The 23,118-nt window shown below is 36.9% G+C and overlaps 1 protein-coding gene across 1 annotated transcript; it reads left to right on the top strand.

The window, feature by feature from the left end:
• The first annotated feature begins 1,975 nt into the window (after positions 1-1,975).
• csnk2a2a (casein kinase 2, alpha prime polypeptide a) lies at positions 1,976-21,691 on the top strand. The gene is made up of 12 exons (XM_052153034.1): positions 1,976-2,903; positions 7,481-7,592; positions 8,502-8,603; positions 11,324-11,374; positions 11,549-11,608; positions 11,694-11,777; positions 11,878-11,988; positions 14,244-14,345; positions 14,437-14,537; positions 14,905-15,053; positions 20,679-20,766; positions 20,859-21,691. Exons 1-11 carry the CDS (start codon positions 2,803-2,805, stop codon positions 20,750-20,752), a joined length of 1,047 nt encoding a protein of 348 aa, XP_052008994.1. The 5' UTR covers positions 1,976-2,802; the 3' UTR covers positions 20,753-20,766; positions 20,859-21,691.
• Positions 21,692-23,118: the final 1,427 nt, after the last annotated feature.

The raw sequence follows: 23,118 nt of genomic DNA, 5'->3' as shown, positions 1-23,118 counted from the left end.
CTTTAGCCTAACCATAAATTGTGATTCAAATATATATGATCAGTCACCTCAAGACGCCGCTGAGGTGGTGGAGTCCATGCAGGAGGAGCAGCGTTTGGCACTGCGTCGCTTTTCAGCGCGAGCTGTTTGGAGAAGCCCATTTCCACCTCCATTGCATTGGAGAAGCAATCCCGCGTAAAATGCAGTTTGCACACTCCTACAGCTCTAGGCGGGAACTTGCGGTCTTCCAGAACAAGGACGTGCAACCCCTGGCGCCTAATTTCCAAGTCTGCTGGAAAGCTATACAGTCCAGCAGTGCTGTTGCAACCAGCAACATTACACCTATGTACCATCCTGACCACTGTACTAAATACAGATAATCTACGCTAACTTGAAGCTATCCTAACTGACGCAATACTATGCTACTAACTAACTATGCTTCTAACAATACTACACTAACAAATATGCTAATTAACTATCTAGGCTACACGAAATAATCTAAATAACTATATAAATGCTATGCTAAATAGATGCTAAAATACTCTATCCTGATCGTTTTCAATACTCGCAATTCCAACTCCTGACTTCGCTACAGTGGTTTTGACGAAACGAGATGGTTTTTATACTGCCATGGGCGAGGTAGCTCGTACCAAGGGCGTGGTGAGCTGGAACCTGCTTACGTCAGCTGTCACCGCTTACATCACGAAGTACCGCAAACAGCCAATAGGAAAATTCAACTGCAGTAGCCACCGTTCAACCTGAAGAGGGCAGCACTCAGACGTTTTTACGCCATATATTGTAGAATTAAAACACTTTATACACATGTCAAAAAAATTACTTGAATCAATGACCAGTACTAATAAAGCCCCATTCTTACAGATCATTAACTAAAAAAAGTTGGTTTAGGGTTTAGTTACCCTTTAAAATGAAAAAGTTAGATTTATATTTGATGTAGTCTTTTAACGTTTAATGAAGTACATTAATGAAACACAATTACTTTTATACATTTGTTTATATGCAGTCAAAATTATAATAACTGCATTACTGACTCATAGTTAATGATCCTGAGCTCTTGGATACACACGAATATTAATGTTATGCTAATTGTTTCTGCATTATTGATTAACATGCACTCAAAAAAATGAAGTCATTACTTTAATTGAATTTGAAGAATTGAAAACAGTTTAGTTGGATTAGGTCAAATCAATAGGGGGCTAAAGGCTCCTTTGATTTTGATTTTTTCCAAAACACTAAATGGCAACAAAAACTACCACAACACTTTCCTAAATGGGTTGATTTGTCACTATGCACGGCAACATTGTCCTGATCCAGGAGATGTCAAGTCAAGTGGTTTTTATGGTCGTTTCAACCATATACAGTTAGTACAGTACACAGCGAAACGAGACAATGTTCCTCCAGGACCATAGTGCTACATAAAACAACATAGGACAAACACAGACCCACATGAGACTACACAGACTAAATAACATAACTATATAAAGTGCACGCGCAAACGTGTGCAAGAAGTACGGGACAGTACAGTAAATTACTAAAAATTAACAGGACAATCTGCACAGTGAGAGAAAGTGCAGCGCCAGTTCATCCACCGAAAAAGTGTAATAGTGTATAAGAGTAATATGTGCATACGTGTTGTTACGATGTTTGATGTATTTTGCTGCAAATAAACATTCAATTAAAAATGACAATAAAATAAAAAGTAAGAGTAATATGTGAATACGTGTTGTTTCGATATTTGATGTATGTTACTGCATCTAAATATTCAAAATAAAAAAAAATAAAATACAAATAAAAAGTAAGAGTAATATGTGCGTATGTGTTGTTTCGACGTTTGATGTATGTTGCTGCATATAAATATTCAATATATATATTTTTTAATTAATTAAAATAAAATGTAAGAGTAGTAGGACGCGAGTCCGAGTTTAGCCTTTTATTTTGAAAATAGACTACAGGAAGTCCACTTGATACTTCCGGTAGCTCCATCTAAGCGATTGAAAAATCGACGAGAGCGCGATAAGGGCTTAACATCCGCCTCCCGGTGAACAGACACCTCGATCTCGCACTCGATTTGATTCCCGGGATCGCTGCTTGGAATCCGCACGCACCGATCTCAAATCAGCCTGATATCTGGAGTCGTTTTTGTAGAAGTCGTAGAGGCCAATTAAAGCCCTCCGTCGCCATCGCTAGCCTAGCTAGCGCTCCTGTCCGTTGGGAATGATGTGAAAGTCAGAAATGATCGTTAGAATAAACCGCGATGTTCAGAATCTGTTCCGTTACATATACCGAGACAATTGATCAACCTGACGGCTCGGCTGGTGTACGGGGGTTTTCTCGTTAATTTCCGTTTTCACCGCGTAGCGACGTCATATTCGGTGGGCTTGACAGCTCTGAGCTTCAGTTGAAAATAATTAATTTAGGCTTTTTCTTTTCTGGCATTATTGTCATCTATTTTAAGCTGATTTTATTTATTTATGTATTTGACAATTCGAACACGTTTAAATAGACTGCCTCAAAAGGGATCATGAAATCGTGAATTTTATTTGTAATAAACTGGCGGTCCGTCGAGAAATAAACACATTTGTGCGCAGTTTTGGACGCCCGCTGGTTTTTGCTTTGGCTTTGAGTGTTGCAAGCATCAGCGCGAGGTCATGCGCGCCGCTGCCAAGCAGCTGTCAATCAAGATCGCGCACACGAGATCGCTTTGAATCGTCATTCTATTACAGTATTTCACAACAGAAGCGTTCGACTTCTCATTTCTGTCGCGTAGAGAGACTCGTAGTAGCAGGTGGATTGGCCGAGCCCGCCATGCCCGGTCCAGTGACCAGCAAAGCACGGGTGTATGCTGATGCCAACACTTTGAAGAGCAAGGAATACTGGGATTATGAAGCACATGTGCCTAGCTGGAGGTAAAGAGATTTTTTTTATTTATGCATAAATACTCTTTCAAATAATTACTTTGATGGCAATACCATGGTACTTTGGCATACTGTGCTGTGGCACTGGTTAAGATTAAGATTGACACACTCATGTACCATGGTATTTACGTGAATACCAGGAGACCACCCAGGCAAAGAGTATAGGGACCGCCGTCAAGGGGGTCTCTGGAACCAACGGAGCTGAGAGTAGAAGGTCTGCACTTATGATTTCAGAAAGAAAGTCTTGAGAAAGACGATCACAGTCCAAAGGGACTAGTTTCATCACCTGGCCATTGAGTCCCAACCAGAGCATAGTTCTGTGGAATCGCTCATAACAGTTAAATTGGGATGCCAGATTCCAGAATTTGAGGCAGTATTCCACTGGAGAAGTGGACCCTTGGGAAAGCTGCTCAATCTGTACTGCTAGATCCATATTCGGTTGGTCCTTTTGTCAGGGTTGTGTAGGGAAGAGGCGAGAGAGTTTCAAACTAAGAGTCCTTGTAAATTTCAAATGAGGTGTCCTTGGGGTGGAAAACATAGGGACGTGACAAAGGTATTGTCCAAAAATGGTATTAGCATGGAACAATACACAAAAAACATAGGATTGCCATCATACATGTTCAAAGAAACATGGTAGTACCATTGTATCATGTCCAAAAAAGATATTACCATGGAAAAAAACTATTATTATAATACTACTATAAATTATTATTACCACATTGCATATGGAAAAAATCATGGCATTAATACGGTACTGTCCAAAATGGCATTACCAAGGAACCATGCCCAAAACCATTGTATATGTCCAAGAACATGGTGGAATCATGGTATCATGTTCAAAAATGTTATTGCAAGGAACCATGCCAATAAAACATGGTATTACCATAGTTCATATAAAAAACATGGTATTACCATGGTATCATGTCCAAAAGTGGTATTACCATGGAACTATACCTAAAAAACATAGTATTGCCATCATACATGTCCAAAGAAACATGGTATTACCATGGTATCATGTCCAAAAGTGGTATTACCATGGAACTATGCCTAAAAAACATAGTATTGCCATCATACATGTCCAAAGAAACATGACTGTACCATGGTATCATGTCCAAAAGTGGTATTACCATGGAACTATACCTAAAAAACATAGTATTGCCATCATACATGTCCAAAGAAACATGGTATTACCATGGTATCGTGTCCAAAAGTGGTATTACCATGGAACTATACCTAAAAAACATAGTATTGCCATCATACATGTCCAAAGAAACATGGTATTACCATGGTATCATGTCCAAAAGTGGTATTACCATTGAACTATACCTAAAAAACATAGTATTGCCATCATACATGTCCAAAGAAACATGACTGTACCATGGTATCATGTCCAAAAGTGGTATTACCATGGAACTATACCTAAAAAACATAGTATTGCCATCATACATGTCCAAAGAAACATGGTATTACCATGGTATCGTGTCCAAAAGTGGTATTACCATGGAACTATACCTAAAAAACATAGTATTGCCATCATACATGTCCAAAGAAACATGGTATTACCATGGTATCATGTCCAAAAGTGGTATTACCATGGAACTATGCCTAAAAAACATAGTATTGCCATCATACATGTCCAAAGAAACATGGTATTACCATGGTATCATGTCCAAAAGTGGTATTACCATGGAACTATGCCTAAAAAACATAGTATTGCCATCATACATGTCCAAAGAAACATTATTGTACCATGGTATCATGTCCAAAAGTGGTATTACCATTGAACTATACCTAAAAAACATAGTATTGCCATTATACATGTCCAAAGAAACATGATTGTACCATGGTATCATGTCCAAAAGTGGTATTACCATTGAACTATACCTAAAAAAACATAGTATTGCCATCATACATGTCCAAAGAAACATTATTGTACCATGGTATCATGTCCAAAAGTGGTATTACCATTGAACTATACCTGTCCAAAGAAACATTATTGTACCATGTTATCGTGTCCAAAAGTGGTATTACCATTGAACTATACCTAAAAAACATAGTATTGCCATTATACATGTCCAAAGAAACATGGTATTACCATGGTATCATGTCCAAAAGTCGTATTACCATGGAACTATACCTAAAAAACATAGTATTGCCATCATACATGTCCAAAGAAACATGGTATTACCATGGTATCATGTCCAAAAGTGGTATTACCATGGAACTATACCTAAAAAACATAGTATTGCCATCATACATGTCCAAAGAAACATTATTGTACCATGGTATCATGTCCAAAAGTCATATTACCATGGAACTATACCTAAAAAACATAGTATTGCCATCATACATGTCCAAAGAAACATGGTATTACCATGGTATCATGTCCAAAAGTGGTATTACCATGGAACTATGCCTAAAAAACATAGTATTGCCATCATACATGTCCAAAGAAACATTATTGTACCATGGTATCATGTCCAAAAGTGGTATTACCATTGAACTATACCTAAAAAACATAGTATTGCCATCATACATGTCCAAAGAAACATGATTGTACCATGGTATCATGTCCAAAAGTGGTATTACCATGGAACTATACCTAAAAAAACATAGTATTGCCATCATACATGTCCAAAGAAACATGGTATTGTACCATGGTATCATGTCCAAAAGTGGTATTACCATGGAACTATGCCTAAAAAACATAGTATTGCCATCATACATGTCCAAAGAAACATGATTGTACCACGGTATCATGTCCAAAAGTGGTGTTACCATGGAACTGTGCCTAAAAAACATAGTATTGCCATCATGTCCAAAGAAACATGGTATTACCATGGTATCATGTCCAAAAGTGGTATTACCATGGAACTATGCCTAAAAAACATAGTATTGCCATCATACATGTCCAAAGAAACATTATTGTACCATGGTATCATGTCCAAAAGTGGTATTACCATTGAACTATACCTGTCCAAAGAAACATTATTGTACCATGTTATCGTGTCCAAAAGTGGTATTACCATTGAACTATACCTAAAAAACATAGTATTGCCATTATACATGTCCAAAGAAACATGGTATTACCATGGTATCATGTCCAAAAGTGGTATTACCATGGAACTATGCCTAAAAAAACATAGTATTGCCATCATACATGTCCAAAGAAACATGATTGTACCATGGTATCATGTCCAAAAGTGGTATTACCATGGAACTATACCTAAAAAACATAGTATTGCCATCATACATGTCCAAAGAAACATGGTATTACCATGGTATCATGTCCAAAAGTGGTATTACCATGGAACTATGCCTAAAAAACATAGTATTGCCATCATACATGTCCAAAGAAACATTATTGTACCATGGTATCATGTCCAAAAGTGGTATTACCATGGAACTATACCTAAAAAACATAGTATTGCCATCATACATGTCCAAAGAAACATGATTGTACCATGGTATCATGTCCAAAAGTGGTATTACCATGGAACCATACCTAAAAAACATAGTATTGCCATCATACATGTCCAAAGAAACATGGTATTACCATGGTATCATGTCCAAAAGTGGTATTACCATGGAACCATACCTAAAAAACATAGTATTGCCATCATACATGTCCAAAGAAACATGGTATTACCATGGTATCATGTCCAAAAGTGGTATTACCATTGAACTATACCTAAAAAACATAGTATTGCCATTATACATGTCCAAAGAAACATGATTGTACCATGGTATCATGTCCAAAAGTGGTATTACCATTGAACTATACCTAAAAAACATAGTATTGCCATTATACATGTCCAAAGAAACATGGTATTACCATGGTATCATGTCCAAAAGTGGTATTACCATGGAACTGTGCCTAAAAAACATAGTATTGCCATTATACATGTCCAAAGAAACATGATTGTACCATGGTATCATGTCCAAAAGTGGTATTACCATGGAACTATACCTAAAAAACATAGTATTGCCATCATACATGTCCAAAGAAACATGGTATTACCATGGTATCATGTCCAAAAGTGGTATTACCATGGAACTGTGCCTAAAAAACATAGTATTGCCATCATACATGTCCAAAGAAACATTATTGTACCATGGTATCATGTCCAAAAGTGGTATTACCATTGAACTATACCTAAAAAACATAGTATTGCCATCATACATGTCCAAAGAAACATTATTGTACCATGGTATCATGTCCAAAAGTGGTATTACCATTGAACTATACCTAAAAAACATAGTATTGCCATTATACATGTCCAAAGAAACATGATTGTACCATGGTATCATGTCCAAAAGTGGTATTACCATTGAACTATACCTAAAAAACATAGTATTGCCATCATACATGTCCAGAGAAACATTATTGTGCCATGGTACTTTTTGTTATTTATTTTGTTAGTGTCTAGATAAACCATTTGCAGCTTTATCCATTTATTATTACAGTACTTACTGTGTCTCTCTCTCTCTCACACTCACTCGCTTTCTCTCTCTCACTCACTCTCTCTCTCTCTCTCCCTCTCCCTCCCGTTCTCTCTTCAACTCAGCAATCAGGATGACTACCAGCTTGTACGAAAGCTTGGAAGAGGCAAATATAGTGAAGTGTTCGAGGCCATCAACATTAACAGCAATGACAGAGTAGTTGTAAAAATACTGAAGGTAACAACGTTTGCGCTCTCATTTTACTGAACTACGAACATCAGGTAGAGGCTTGCTCTTAAAGTTTTTCTGAATTGCTAAAACACATTTCTTGAAACCTTCACCCATTTTCTCACAACTTTAAACACAAAACCAAATCTTCAAACTACATTCACAAAACCCCTGACTCTTCTGGCAAAAATCAAACAATCGCCTCAACCATTTAGTCTGTGCACATAATCAGTGCTTTCAGATCATACACACAGCCAGTCAATATATAAACACTACAGAGCATTCATTAGACACTACATCAGAAAATGGAGAACATGGCGTCCAGAGCATGTATTGCAGAAACTAATGTTTATTGTATACAGTAAGCACATTTTGCAATTACTGTCAAAAAAGTATAATAATCACAACTCACAGTAGAACAGTGACTATATTGTATACTGTAAGTACTGCATGTAATACAGTATTGAATGTCTGTATATTCAGCTCTTGCATACTGTAAAAATACAGCTGTCCAACTGCAAAACCCCAGAGAACAAGGAACACTTAATGAAAAACACATTACAGGACACTAACTCAGAAATGTTGTGCAACTGCAAAATCAAAGTCAATGAGAGATTCACTCTGCCTCAGCATCACATTTTCACATCATTAGAAACAAGTGTGAACAATTGAGTCGTTGTGTGTAAACGATGACAACTGTGTTGTAGTTGTGTTCACTTTTGCTGCCTGTGGTTACTGTTTTGCAACACAAATGCATCACAGTGCAAAATGTGTTTTAGTGAGTGAGAATGAGTTCAGAGATTTGCACAAAGAGTGATTGATTCGACAAATGGGTTTAGGCCACTGAGCATTTGCTTCAGAGAATGAGGTTTAGTGTTTTAGCAATTCAGAAAAACGAATATTTCTCCTCTTTTGTAGCCTGTTAAGAAGAAGAAGATTAAGCGTGAAATCAAAATTCTGGAGAACTTGAAGGGGGGGACCAACATCATTCGTCTTGTAGATACAGTGAAGGACCCTGTGGTAAGTTTTACAAATTGACTATACAGTGAGGAAAATAAGTATTTGAACACCCTGCTATTTTGCAAGTTCTCCCACTTGGAAATCATGGAGGGGTCTGAAATTGTCATCATAGGTGCATGTCCACTGTGAGAGACATAATCTAAAAAAAAAAAAATCCAGAAATCACAATGTATGATTTTTTAACTATTTATTTGTATGATACAGCTGCAAATAAGTATTTGAACACCTGTCTATCAGCTAGAATTCTGACCCTCAAAGACCTGTTAGTCTGCCTTTAAAATGTCCACCTCCACTCCATTTATTATCCTAAATTAGATGCACCTGTTTGAGGTCGTTAGCTGCATAAAGACACCTGTCCACCCCATAAAATCAGTAAGAATCCAACTACTAACATGGCCAAGACCAAAGAGCTGTCCAAAGACACTAGAGACAAAATTGTACACCTCCACAAGGCTGGAAAGGGCTTTGGGGAAATTGCCAAGCAGCTTGGTGAAAAAAGGTCCACTGTTGGAGCAATCATTAGAAAATGGAAGAAGCTAAACATGACTGTCAATCTCCCTCGGACTGGGGCTCCATGCAAGATCTCACCTCGTGGGGTCTCAATGATCCTAAGAAAGGTGAGAAATCAGCCCAGAACTACACGGGAGGAGCTGGTCAATGACCTGAAAAGAGCTGGGACCACCGTTTCCAAGGTTACTGTTGGTAATACACTAAGACGTCATGGTTTGAAATCATGCATGGCACGGAAGGTTCCCCTGCTTAAACCAGCACATGTCAAGATCCCGTCTTAAGTTTGCCAATGACCATTTGGATGATCCAGAGGAGTCATGGGAGAAAGTCATGTGGTCAGATGAGACCAAAATAGAAGTTTTTGGTCATAATTCCACTAACCGTGTTTGGAGGAAGAAGAATGATGAGTACCATCCCAAGAACACCATCCCTACTGTGAAGCATGGGGGTGGTAGCATCATGCTTTGGGGGTGTTTTTCTGCACATGGGAGAGGGCGACTGCACTGTATTAAGGAGAGGATGACCGGGGCCATGTATTGCGAGATTTTGGGAACAACCTCCTTCCCTCAGTTAGAGCATTGAAGATGGGTCGAGGCTGGGTCTTCCAACATGACAATGACCCGAAGCACACAGCCAGGATAACCAAGGAGTGGCTCTGTAAGAAGCATATCAAGGTTCTGGCGTGGCCTAGTCAGTCTCTAGACCTAAACCCAATAGAGAATCTTTGGAGGGAGCTCAAACTCCGTGTTTCTCAGCGACAGCCCAGAAACCTGACTGATCTAGAGAAGATCTGTGTGGAGGAGTGGGCCAAAATCCCTCCTGCAGTGTGTGCAAACCTGGTGAAAAACTACAGGAAACGTTTGACCTCTGTAATTGCAAACAAAGGCTACTGTACCAAATATTAACATTGATTTTCTCAGGTGTTCAAATACTTATTTGCAGCTGTATCATACAAATAAATAGTTAAAAAATCATACATTGTGATTTCTGGATTTTTTTTTTTAGATTATGTCTCTCACAGTGGACATGCACCTATGATGACAATTTCAGACCCCTCCATGATTTCTAAGTGGGAGAACTTGCAAAATAGCAGGGTGTTCAAATACTTATTTTCCTCACTGTATAACAAGGATGATTTATGGTCATGTCTAGATGACACCGCTCAAATGCATGTCTTAGGGGTCGTTCACATAAGACGCATTCTTGCGTCCAAAAACAGCTAGACTGTGTGCAATGGAATAGCATTTTTCCATCTCCCATTTTCCCCCCAATTTGGAATGCCCAATTCCCAATGCCCTCTAAGTCCTCATGGTGGCGTAGTGACTCGCCTCAATCCGGGTGGCGGAGGACGAATCTCAGTTGCCTCCACGTCTGAGACCGTCAATCCGCGCATCTTATCACGTGGCTTGTTGAGCGCGTTACCGCGGAGATGTAGCACGTTGTAACACAGTTAATGATGGGCAAGGAGGAGGCGAGAACCGACTTGTCAACATAAATCATAATTTAATGAGAACTTAAACCAAAAGCACAAACATAAACACACTCATGACAGACATGCCTGTAATTCTCTCTCTCTCTCGAACCATCGTCACCGGCCGCCATTATCCCTCGCGCGCCTCATCAGGCCGATTGGGGACCGGGCACGCGATATTCCGACCCGGCCCCGCCCCCCTCCGCTCCACACACGTGTGGAGGCTTCACGCTATTATCTGCAGCATCCATGCACAACTTGCCACCCGCCCCACCGAGAGCGACAACCACACATTATAGCGACCAGGCCAATTTGGTTGCTTAGGAGACCTGGCTGGAGTCACTCGACACACCCTGGATTCGAACTCACGACTCCAGGGTTGGTAGTCAGCGTCAATACTCGCTGAGATACCAGGCCCAAATATATGATTATTGAGATATATATATATATATATATATATATATATATATATATATATATGAATATCATGATCAATAGGTTGAAAAATATTGAGATATAATTTTACCAGTAAATGCAAGTCTGGCACGCTTTTGGAACAACTTGTGCTTGAGTAAATAATGACAGAATTTTCATTTTTGGATGAACTATTCTTTTGATAATATAGATTCCATCGCACATTTTAGTCAATGTTTTTTTTTTTTATTGAAAAGGATTCATGCAGACCTTACAAATATTTAATTTATATAATTAAAATACTGTTTTCTTTTTCATTCCACAGTCTAGAACACCTGCTCTTGTGTTCGACTACATCAACAACACTGATTTCAAGGTACCACTTTTATCAAGCTTGACAGCCATTGCTGCTGATATGGCATCAAAATACAAATAAATAAATAAATATCAAGCTTGACAAACATGTATTCATGTTGCTGTAGAACTACGGCTTTAAATATACAGTATTTCTGAAGGAACCATTAATATCTTTAATTTCATTCGTTTTCAGGACCTCTATCAGAGACTAACAGATTTTGATATCCGATTTTATTTGTATGAACTTCTAAAGGTAAGCGCACTGTGTTGTTACTGAAATAAGATTACAGATTTGTTTTAAACTAGGATGGTGTTTTAAGTGTCTTCTCTCTTTGCAGGCTCTGGACTACTCTCACAGCATGGGCATCATGCATCGTGATGTCAAACCTCATAATGTCATGATAGACCACCAAATGAGAAAGGTAAAGTCAATGTTTTAGTTTTTGTCATTAGACATGGGCCTTGCCATTGGCTCCAAATCAATATGGAAGTGACCTGAAAATATGTTTGTTTTTTGTATAGTTGCGGCTTATAGATTGGGGTCTTGCTGAGTTTTACCACCCTGCACAGGAATACAACGTAAGGGTCGCCTCAAGGTCATATAAGGGACCAGAGTTGCTGGTTGACTATCAGGTATGCATTTGTACTCCACAGCCGACTGGAAATACTGTTATAGAAAGTGTAATTCACACTCAAGTACTCTTAAAAAGAACCTAAATAAATATCCGCTTGATTCATTTTTTTTGTCCATTTTATGAACGGGTCAGCCCACTTTTCATCATATTTTTTTATTAAACCCAGTCAACATGAATAAATATTATTGTAATATGACAATACAAATAAAAAACATGTTACTAAATGACTATAGAAATATATTATTATTATATAATAATACTAAGTATTATTATTATTATTAAATGGTAATTTATTTATTTAATTTCTTAACTTGCTCCTGGCATTGCTATGTTAAACCCTCAAGCCTTTATTTTGGCGGAAGCTTTTATTTTGGCTGTTTTGTTTTTTTGTAGTTCAGTTGACAACAACCTTTTAATGCAGTGAAATGCTCCCATCTCCCTTTCTGTCCACAAAATAAAGTTATTTTATATTTGTGTAGTAAATGGTGGCGGCAAAACATGCAAAGTAAAAGTAAATCAAGGGCGATTTAAATATAATGAGCTCTGCGCACGTCAGCGCACCAAACCGAACTCGGAGCACCAGATAGATAGATGTTTGACTTTCTCTCTTCTGATGAACACAAACAAAGATTTTACAAAGAATATCTCAGCTCTGTAGGTCCATACAGTACAAGTGAATGGGGTCCTAAAACATAGAAGCTCCAGAAAGCACATAAAGGCAGCATAAAAGTAATCCACATGACTCCAGTGGGTAAATCCATGTCTTCAGAAGTGATATGATAGGTGTGGGTGAGAAACGGATCAATATTTACAGGCTTTTTTGCTATAAATTTTCCTCCCATTCCAGTAGATGACGATATGCACAAAGAATGCAAATCGCCAAAAAAAAAAGAAGAATGTGAAAGTGAAAGTGGAGATTGATAGTAAAAAGGACTTAAATATTGATCTGTTTCTCACCCACACCTATCATAAGCTATAATAATAAGGTAATGTTATTGAACAATCTTATTATAGTTAAAGGGCACCTATTATGGCATTTAAAATGTTCCTAATATTGTTTTGGGAGTCCCCAACAACAGTTTTACATGCATGCAATGACAAAAAACACTTTTGTTGTCTTATAATATGCATTTATGTTTACCTGATTTGCTCACCGACTCCCAAATGATTCGTTCAACGACTCATTTTTCCAAACCCCTCCTTTGCGTGACGCTAATCTGCGGTGATTGGTCAGATGACCCAGTCAGTTGTGATTGGTATACTCTGTGCAGAGATTGTCGGAAACGGAACGCCCATCACCGCTTTGTAGTAAAAAATCCAAATCAGAGAAGGAATTTGAGTTGATTTATGTTAGCGATCATAGCCCAAAGTTCGGTGGTAAACACCCAATCAGTTATTGTTTGCGTTAGCCCAACGCATAAACATATTGGTAAAGCACTGCATTACTACAAGTTATTGCTCTATTCTTTATGACAACTCCAATAACATCGACAAACATTTCACATATTTCAAAAAAATTGACATTGGAGACCTAGAAGCTGCGCTGAGCGTAACTTACACAACACACACAAATACTTATTAAGCATGCTAAAAAACACATAAAAGCAACAATTATTAATAATACTTACAGGTTGTGATTCGGAGGAGGAAGCTGATCCAAATAAACTTGGTAATGAACCTTCCTTCAGTATCAACCGGCTCTCAAATCCACACTTGAAAGCATTCATGTTCGTAAAGCAATCGTCATTAAAATGAGGCGAACACAGCACAAGGTTCGGGCTATACTTATGTGGTATAGTTGTAAATATAAACTCTAGCCACTGATTCTTCACATGCTCGTCCCTGGGCAGTGAAAAAAAGGTCGCTTTTGATATGCACTTCAGAACACAGTGTCTTGTTGTGATGTGTGTGATGTTCAAGTTTTCCCTGGTGTCTGCGCGCGCAATGAGTGGGCGCGGCCAATTTGATAATTTTTCGTCTTGACGTCACAACGAAAAGGAAAATGACTCATTGGAAAAATGATTCATTACATTGACTCAGAGTCGACTCCTACTTTTGAGAGACAATAACTTTTTTTACGGTGAACTTTCATATATAAAACTTTGCAGGATGTTTTTGTTCACTTAAATCTATGTTACACACTACATGAAAGGTAATTTTCAAAATTCCATAATAGGTGCCCTTTAAAATCAATTATGGTATAAGGCCAAATCCTATTGAATATTGCAGTTAAATCTCCAAATTGTTTTGCAGATGTATGATTACAGTCTGGACATGTGGAGCTTAGGCTGCATGTTGGCCAGTATGATCTTCCAGAAAGAGCCATTTTTCCATGGTCAAGACAACTATGACCAGGTATGACAAGCCATGCATGCATATATTAAAATAATTACAATATGTTAAAACGTTCAGAACATGCTTACAAAAATAGTTTTTTTCCCTAAAGCTGGTCCGAATTGCAAAAGTCCTTGGAACAGATGAGCTCTTCAGCTACCTGAACAAGTATCACATTGAGTTGGACACACGCTTCAAAGATCTGCTCGGCCAGTAAGTCTTTTTATTACTACTATTATTATTATTGGCTGTTATGTTAACAGGTTTTATGTTGAATTGTACAAAAACTTAAAAACAATTACCAGTGGTTGATACATAGACGTTTTGGTCAATAAGATATCTGATAATATGATGGTTGATATTATAAAGCTATACTGTTTTTCTGTTTTGCATTTACTTTAGTGCCCCAATCTAAAATGTCACTTCAAGTAAAGCAAGGCATCAAAACTTAAGTAACAGTAGAGCAATCTTATGCCAGTAATAAGAAAATGCTAATATCAGCTGATACAGATATGATCATTGTATATTGTGACTTCAAATTGCTGGACTGTTTTAATTTAGAAATGTAAAACCTCTTTAGGCAGACACGAAAGCGTTGGGAGAACTTTGTTCAGCCAGAGAATCAGCACTTGGTGAGTCCAGAGGCTTTGGACATGCTGGATAAACTCCTGCGCTACGATCATCAACAGAGACTGACTGCCCAAGAGGCCATGGAGCACCCCTACTTCTGTGAGTCAACGTTCATTATCAACTCTGATTCTTCAAGTCTCATTCTTAAACCTGCATGTCATTCGTTTACAATTATTCCTTTTGTAGACTGTAGTTGGATTGAGAAGGGATAGACCAATATCAATATATTGTCTTAATATATATATTTTGACTGATACTGATTAAGACTGCAGAATTAATCGAAATAAAATGGAAATCATGAAATTACCTTCTGTGATTTATTACCTTGTTAAGCGCTTTGAATACCGTTAAGGCTCAAAAAGGCGCTATATAAGTGCAGACCGACCATTTATTAAATCGTTTAAATCGTTAAATTAAGTCTGCTCGCTTCAAAGTTTATTTGAGCTGGTCTGTCCAGTCAATAATAAGTTAGCGCTTTATTGCAGTTTTTTTCAGAGCAGTTTTGTGCTCCACAACTCCATCTTATGCTTCGAGTAACAGAAGTGAGTGGTGGTGGCGTAGTGGGCTAAAGCACATAACTGGTAATCAGAAGGTCTCTGGTTCGATCCCCACGGCCACCACCATTGTGTCCTTGAGCAAGGCACTTAACTCCAGGTTGCTCCGGGGGGGATTGTCCCTGTAATAAGTGCACTGTAAGTCGCTTTGGATAAAAGCATCTGCCAAATGCATAAATGTAAATGTAAGTGCTCAGAGTTCAGTTCTGTTTGCTAATGTGCGCTAAGCGCTTTATTTACAATCGTGCTGGTTGATTGTAAATTTAAAAAAGATTTAGTCCTGCATGAAGCGTTTTTCAGTATCATCTGCGGAAGCTGCATCTCAGTCTCGGCCAATAAGAATATTTTTTTTTTGTTTTTATTATTCCAACCAACCAACAGTATTTTTGACCGCAAAACTAGGCAACAACTATCCATCCATCCATCTTCAACCGCTTATCCGAAGTCGGGTCGAAGGGGCAGCAGCTCCACCAGGGGGCCCCAAACTTCCCTATCCCGAGCCACATTAACCAGCTCTGACTGGGGGACCCCGAGGCATTCCCAGGCCAGTGTGGAGATGTAATCTCTCCACCTAATCCTGGGTCTTCCCCGAGGCCTCCTCCCAGCTGGACGTGCCTGAAACACCTCCTTAGGGAGGCGGCCAGGGGGCATCCTTACCAGATGCCCAAACCACCTCAACTGTCACCTTTCAACGCAAAGGAGCAGCGGCTCTACTCTGAGCTCCTCACGGATATTACAAACAGGGAAATTCAGTTTACAGTGACATTGAGCAGAAAGCTTAAATATAACCAGTTTTGACAGTGCTGAGGATAAAAATGATTAGCATCGGACGATTAGATGAAAAGAAAATTGGAGAACGGTATCGGATGGTAAAATCCTGATTGGAGCATCCCTAATACTCCAGTTGTTGGAATGATGATGATTAGCGGGTTGACTTTTTGTCCAAATCATGCAGCCCTAATACTGATTATTAAAATCAATATTATAATCTACCCTGTTAGCCAAAACAGACAAAACTATACACCATGCACAGTTCAAAACACACACACTTAAACATATACAAAAATGAACTGGTGACACTATACCACAGAGCAATTTTTTTTAAATGTTATCAAATAAAATGTAGAAATCAGCCACAATGCAGATAAATCACACTCACAAAAATGAGACCATTGACACAATGTGCACACACAAATATACACCCTCTCAATTAGGGCTGCAACTAAGGATTATTTTGATAATCCATTATTCTTCGATTATTTCTTTTGACTATTCGATTAATCAGATTTCCTGTATTTTAAAAAAATATAATAATTAAAGTAAAAAAATAAATAATGTGAAGGGCATAATGATTTGGTTTGATTTACAGTACCGAATTCACAGTTCTTTACTCTCACAAAGCCTGAATCATGAAAGGGTAAGTTTTAATTTATTACTATCATTATTATCATTATTATTACTTTCAGGACATATGCAAAACAGGTATTTACCTTTACTTGCCAAACTTAACAAAAAGCACTGTTCTATAAAGAGTAAAATGATCCATCATGGATGGAGTGTGACTAAACATCCAGCAGAGGGCAATGGTGACACCAGAATAGAAATAATCAATATTCTCCCCAGTCACAATTATGTTAGATTATGTACTTGTACACAGTCACTGTTTACATACTTTTGAGGTATTTTAAATGAATATTGTAGGTTTTAAAATGGGATGGCCACTTGATTGCATGTCCCTAAACTATTCTTTTCCAAAAATATGTTTATGTTTATCCAGTAAAAGAGTGTTTGCCATAGTATAAATATACTTAAGACATGAAATCAGACATTGCATTTGGCATCATCAGGAGGACTTTCAAATATCAGGACCATTAGCGTTATTAAACATTATATTCAGCATTAATTATACAGTTTTATATAGTACAATCATCATGCTGGGCAAATTTACTCTCATGCTTATGTCTCATCCTGATGCTCACTGAGGAGAAACCAAAACGCTTTTAAAAACATGAAAAGCTGCACAACTGATCACATTGATTGTGAAATTGTGGTTTGATGTTGCACAGTTTCATCAAAGTGATTGCGCTCCTTTTCTCCATTGCGATCAGTTTGATTGACACGAATGCTTGAGCTCGCTTACTCGTTAAAGTTTAACGGAGACTCGCTTGTGGTAAAAACAAATTGTTTCGTGAAATACACACTTGATTTTGAATTCACATCATGTGTACATTATAAAACATCGAAATTAGCAGTAAAACTGAAGTGTTGCGCTGGAGAGAAACAACTCCCGCGTATCAAACGGCACAATCAATCGGTCAACGTTGGGCTACCTGATGCAGCAACTAGCCCTCGTTAAACATTATGCATATTATGATCTTCTTTGAAGTGTTTATAAAGTGTATATTTGTCATGTTTTTTACGCTTCGACTTGTCTCTGTTTTTCAAAGGAGTTTCAAAATGCAACGTGTTTTCACTTAGCTGTAAAGTGACGTCACTGTCAGAGCTTCTCCATGCTTACTGCAAATGTCCAACTAATCGATTCATTGTTGCAGCCCTACACTCAATAGTTTGATAATGTCTAAATATTTATCCAATTGCATAACTTGTGTTAAACTTGAGAATTGCTACAGCGTAGAACACTGCTGCCATCTACTGGCTATTATTGTCATAACATGATTTTCAAGTCATGTTGTTTCTTTTTTCACTAATTGGCAGCAATCTGCCCCAATACATGAGACATTTTCTTTGTTTCAGGGATTGGGCGAACCATATTGTGGCATATCTCAATATTTAAAAATTTGCAACATTATTTTCTCTCCATGTGATCATGAATGTCAATCATCACAATCTCTCGATTGCTTGATTTTACCCAGACTGCACTTTTTTTCTATACTGTTAACAGGGTTCACACAAGGTGCTTCAAGTGCTTGAATTTAGCTTTTAGTAATTTAAGAACTGGAATACCTGGAAAATTGATTGTTTCCTCCGTGTAATGTGTCCATCAAAGATGATCCTGCACTCCACTTTCATTGAATAATGTGCTTTAATATCCTTTCTGTTCTTTACAGTCAGATAAAAAAGTTAAAAGAAATATTCACTTAATCTCACGCAGCATGGATTCTCGTTGATGTTCGCTGAACCGGAACTTTGAGCCGCTGCGAATCCTTAAAGTGACAGTAACCTTTTTAGCTTTTCTTACACAAATGAATGTAAACTCAGTGTTATTACTTGTAAATTGTACACATTATTTCAAACAGTGATGGCTCATATCATAATTACATATACAATTTAATGATATAATATTAATGAATATAATGTAGAAGTTTTATATTTTTACCATATAAAATTGATTATAATAAAGGATGACAAACGAGTTATTAAAATATAAATATACACTTTCATATACTTTTTCAGGACAGGTTTTGTTCAGTTCTGCACCCGATCAGCCTGAATGCAGCCCACTATTTTTGAAAGCGTATTTGTTTGTGCTCTTTTCTTATAGAGAAATGTATACGAGCAACCCATATTATTTAAACTTTGAGCATTTATATTGTGTATTAAAGCACATTATTTTGATGAGAAATAATAATTAGCATTTTGCTCAAACATTTTATTCAGAAAACAAAAATTTTCTATAATATGTTGTCATTTAAATTTTATTATATCAAATCGAGATTATTTAGAAACGTGAACCTCATATCATATAACAAGCCGAATCGTGAGAACCATATCGTCCCATCCCTAGTTTCATGCAGGTGTTTACTGTAATGAAGTTAAATAAATTGGCTAATTTGTATATGCAAATGAATGGTGAAATTGAGTAATTTATACAGAACTAACCTCTTTCTCTCTCTCTCTCTCTCTTATATATATATATATATATATATATATATATATATATATATATATATATATATATATATATATATATATAAAATAGTTTTGTTTGTCTTTTTAACTTATGGGCAGATCAGAATAGGAGAGTTACATTAAAACATCCAAATATGTTCCTCATTCCAGAACTCATTTTCTGTTAATCATATTATATTGAACTCTGGTTTTTCTAGTGCTCCTGACAAGTTTGTTTTATTATGCTGATGTCCGTAAAATGATTTTGAATAAAGTAAAACCAGAATCAGTTGAGTTTTTATTGAAAATTGATCTCAAACATTTTATATATATTTATTTTTTATTTTTATTCTCTTTTTTTTTTTTTTTTTTATGCATTTGGCAGACACTTTTATCCAAAGCGACTTACAGAGCACTTATTACAGGGACAATCCCCCCGGAGCAACCTGGAGTTAAGTGCCTTGCTCAAGGACACAATGGTTGTGGCTGTGGGGATCGAACCAGCGACCTTCTGATTACCAGTTTAGTGCTTTAGCCCACTATGCCACCACCACTCCTTATATAGTGCTTTAGTGTTATTTTAAATATTAGAAAAATAAAAGTGTTAAAAATAGTGTAATTTATCATGCCCCCGGACTGTAATAAGGAACAGTGGGGACATGTTTTTACGATCACAAGTCAGCAGGGGGCAGTAAGCATAACTCCAGCTGTACAGGCAACAAACCGCACTTATTAATAACAGCACAAGATGGGGATGCATTGGATGGAGAACAACTCCGAATGCAGAGGTCTCCAGACATGTTTTCTAACTTTCAAACTACATTTAGCATGACACAACATCCTGAAAATGCATTATGGCGTGACACAACCAAAGTGAGACGCTACAAAAGCGTCCGTCTGACGCATGTGTACAGACGCAACATTAGGAAAGCCCTAATTATAAGTCTACCTCGGGCAGAATTACATTTTTAAAAGAAAGATCCTGATTTGTTGTGGATTGTTTTCCAATGATAGGCTTAATATATTCAGTAATATGGAAATAAACAATATATTGCCTAATAAAGCCATTTTTTATTAAGCCACTAATTATTGCCTGACCAATGCTTTACTCGTCTGCCACAATAATGTATTGTATTTTAATTATATGAATTATATATATTAATCATACAATGAATAATCTCCATGAAAACGGTTATGAGTGTTCCAGTTTAGCTTTAAATGCTCATGGTAAAAAATGATGCATCAGAATGATGAAAAACGAAATGTAGCTGACATGTAAGAGACGGACAATTTGACGTGTCTGCATCGTCTTTTTCTATAGATCCTGTGCTGAAGGGGCAGCCTCTGTCAAACTCGGAAGGCGCTCTGGCAATAAGCAGCTCAACCACAACATGATGAGCTAAAAGCAGGTAAGAACAATGTTGCATAAAGTCTGTAAATCAAATGTTTTTCCGGCTGTCTAAAATGGTCATTTTAATATCATTTGTAATCTTTCTTCTAGGAAAACCTTTTTACCTCAACATGTCATGCAGAGACATTCTGCCTTTCAGGTGTGAAGCTTCCGTTTGCTGGAGCACGAAGTTATTAAGCAACACAAGACATGTACAGAATGAACACAACGGACATCAGTCCCTCCCCTACATTCACTTTGTATTAGTGCTGCTTGCCCCCAAGTACCAAACTGGTGGTTCTGTTTTCTTCCCCTCCCATCCGCCCTCTTTTGAACATCTCAACATTTCTTTTTTGGATCAACACTGAATTAAGCTATGATATAAGGACAGGGAAAGAATGCCTGCTCTTTCCTCATGACTCTCAGGCTATAGATGACTGACGGGGGTTCGGCGTCCTCGTTGCATTATGTACTGGAAGATTGTGTTGTTCAGTGACTTGCCCTGCTGATATGAGCTCAGATTATAAACTATAGTATTGTCAGGTATGGAGGCTTTACTGCAATCTATCAAGAATTATGATATATTAAATGAAACCGTTTTTAATCAGTTTGACTTTAATTTTTTAAGCACCATACTCCGCAGACATGTTATCGGCTCATGTGCAATCTTTTTGCATTTTCTGTGATGATTTTTAGGGAAAATCTGCATAATTCTGTAGAAGGGATTTAAAACATCGCAAAATGCATCACATGGACCTGAGAGTACTACACTCCTATTGGTAGCTAAAAGCGTCACGAAATTAGCCAAAATATTTCATAAACAAACATGCGGAATGAGGAATGCATAGAACTTTTATGAATGACAGATATCGCAAAGTTTTCTGCTAATTCTGCAGGCGCGTACTGTCTGGGCCTGTTTATGAGTGATAATCGGCTGTGAATGAAAGGGAAATATATTCATAATATCAAATATTTTAATTGTTTTTATTGCATTAATGGTATTGGTAATACAACTTTTATGTTTGTAAAAATAATGAAAAATTATATTCATGTTTATAATATGAAAATTAGTTTTTTTTTAATAATATTTAAATTTATATACATTTTATTAAAAGTAATTATAATATTTATGACAGAATGATTTAATATTTATTTATAGTAATATAATAATAATAATAAATATTATTATTATAATACTATAATATTGGCAATATTGATAACAGTAATAAATAATTGAATTAATGTTAATATTATACAATAATAAAAGTCTCAGATGTGTTTTTTTTTATACACATTTTTGCCCTGCCCCAGAATTCCTCTCTGATATGCCCAAAATAATTTTTAATATCCAATATCATCGTGAATTATCACCATTGCTTCCCTGTACAATTTTAATAGTAGGCATGTATATTAAATTAAACCATTTTTAATCGGTCTGAAAATAGTTTCCACCATATTGAATTGACGTTCAGTATGTAATAACTGAGTTATAAGCGATGACCTGTGAGGAATAGTGAAAGAAATATACGTTCACATAAATAGATTATTAACAAATAAAAAAATCTATTATAATAGTATTTAAATAATGTTAGTATTCAATAATACATGAACTGTACTAATGTTTTTCTTTTAAGATTTACTCATTTCGATTTCAAAACAATTTTCCATAGAATTAGATTGAGCAATCTTTAAGAACATTTACGTTTTTATAAATGTTAGATATTTTACGTTGTGTTGATTTCATAAATGTTTTGAAAGATTACACAATTTCATAGAAATTTGCTGTGAAATTTAAATGCATACATCTTAAAAATAGGCTTTTCTTTTTGAGTGTTTATTTCCATATACAGTGTTATCATCTACACTCCTGAATTAGTTCTACCGCTCACATAAAGACACTAATTCTATAGACTTCAGTGTACAATTTTAATTCGTTTACAGCAACGTATCGTGAAATGTGCAATATTCGTGCAGTACAGACACTGATAATAAATACTGGGTGTTAATTCAAGAATATAACATGTAGCCATGATATGACACATGAGCTCTAAAACCCATATAAGGCACATCCACATGCTCGTCTTCCTGAGTCCGTCACAATCTTGAAATGCAGTGAGGAAGCTGGCCGGCTGGACTGCTTTAAACAGGTATGTCATATCACATTAGCATTGATTATAAAGACCACCAAGGGTGCTCTTAGTAGAATACTGATGATCTCTTCATAGAAACAGGTTAGAGAGATGATTCACCCAAAAATGAAAATTCTGTCATCATTTACTCACACTCATGTTGTTCCAAACCTGTGTGACTTTCTTCCGTGGAACATATAAGGTAGTGATGTGCAGTATGTAGGTCTCAGTCACTTTATTTA

This window comes from Xyrauchen texanus, chromosome 2 (assembly GCF_025860055.1).
Source record: "Xyrauchen texanus isolate HMW12.3.18 chromosome 2, RBS_HiC_50CHRs, whole genome shotgun sequence".
NCBI classification, from domain to species: domain Eukaryota; kingdom Metazoa; phylum Chordata; class Actinopteri; order Cypriniformes; family Catostomidae; genus Xyrauchen; species Xyrauchen texanus.
This window is presented reverse-complemented; position numbering and strand designations above follow the sequence as displayed.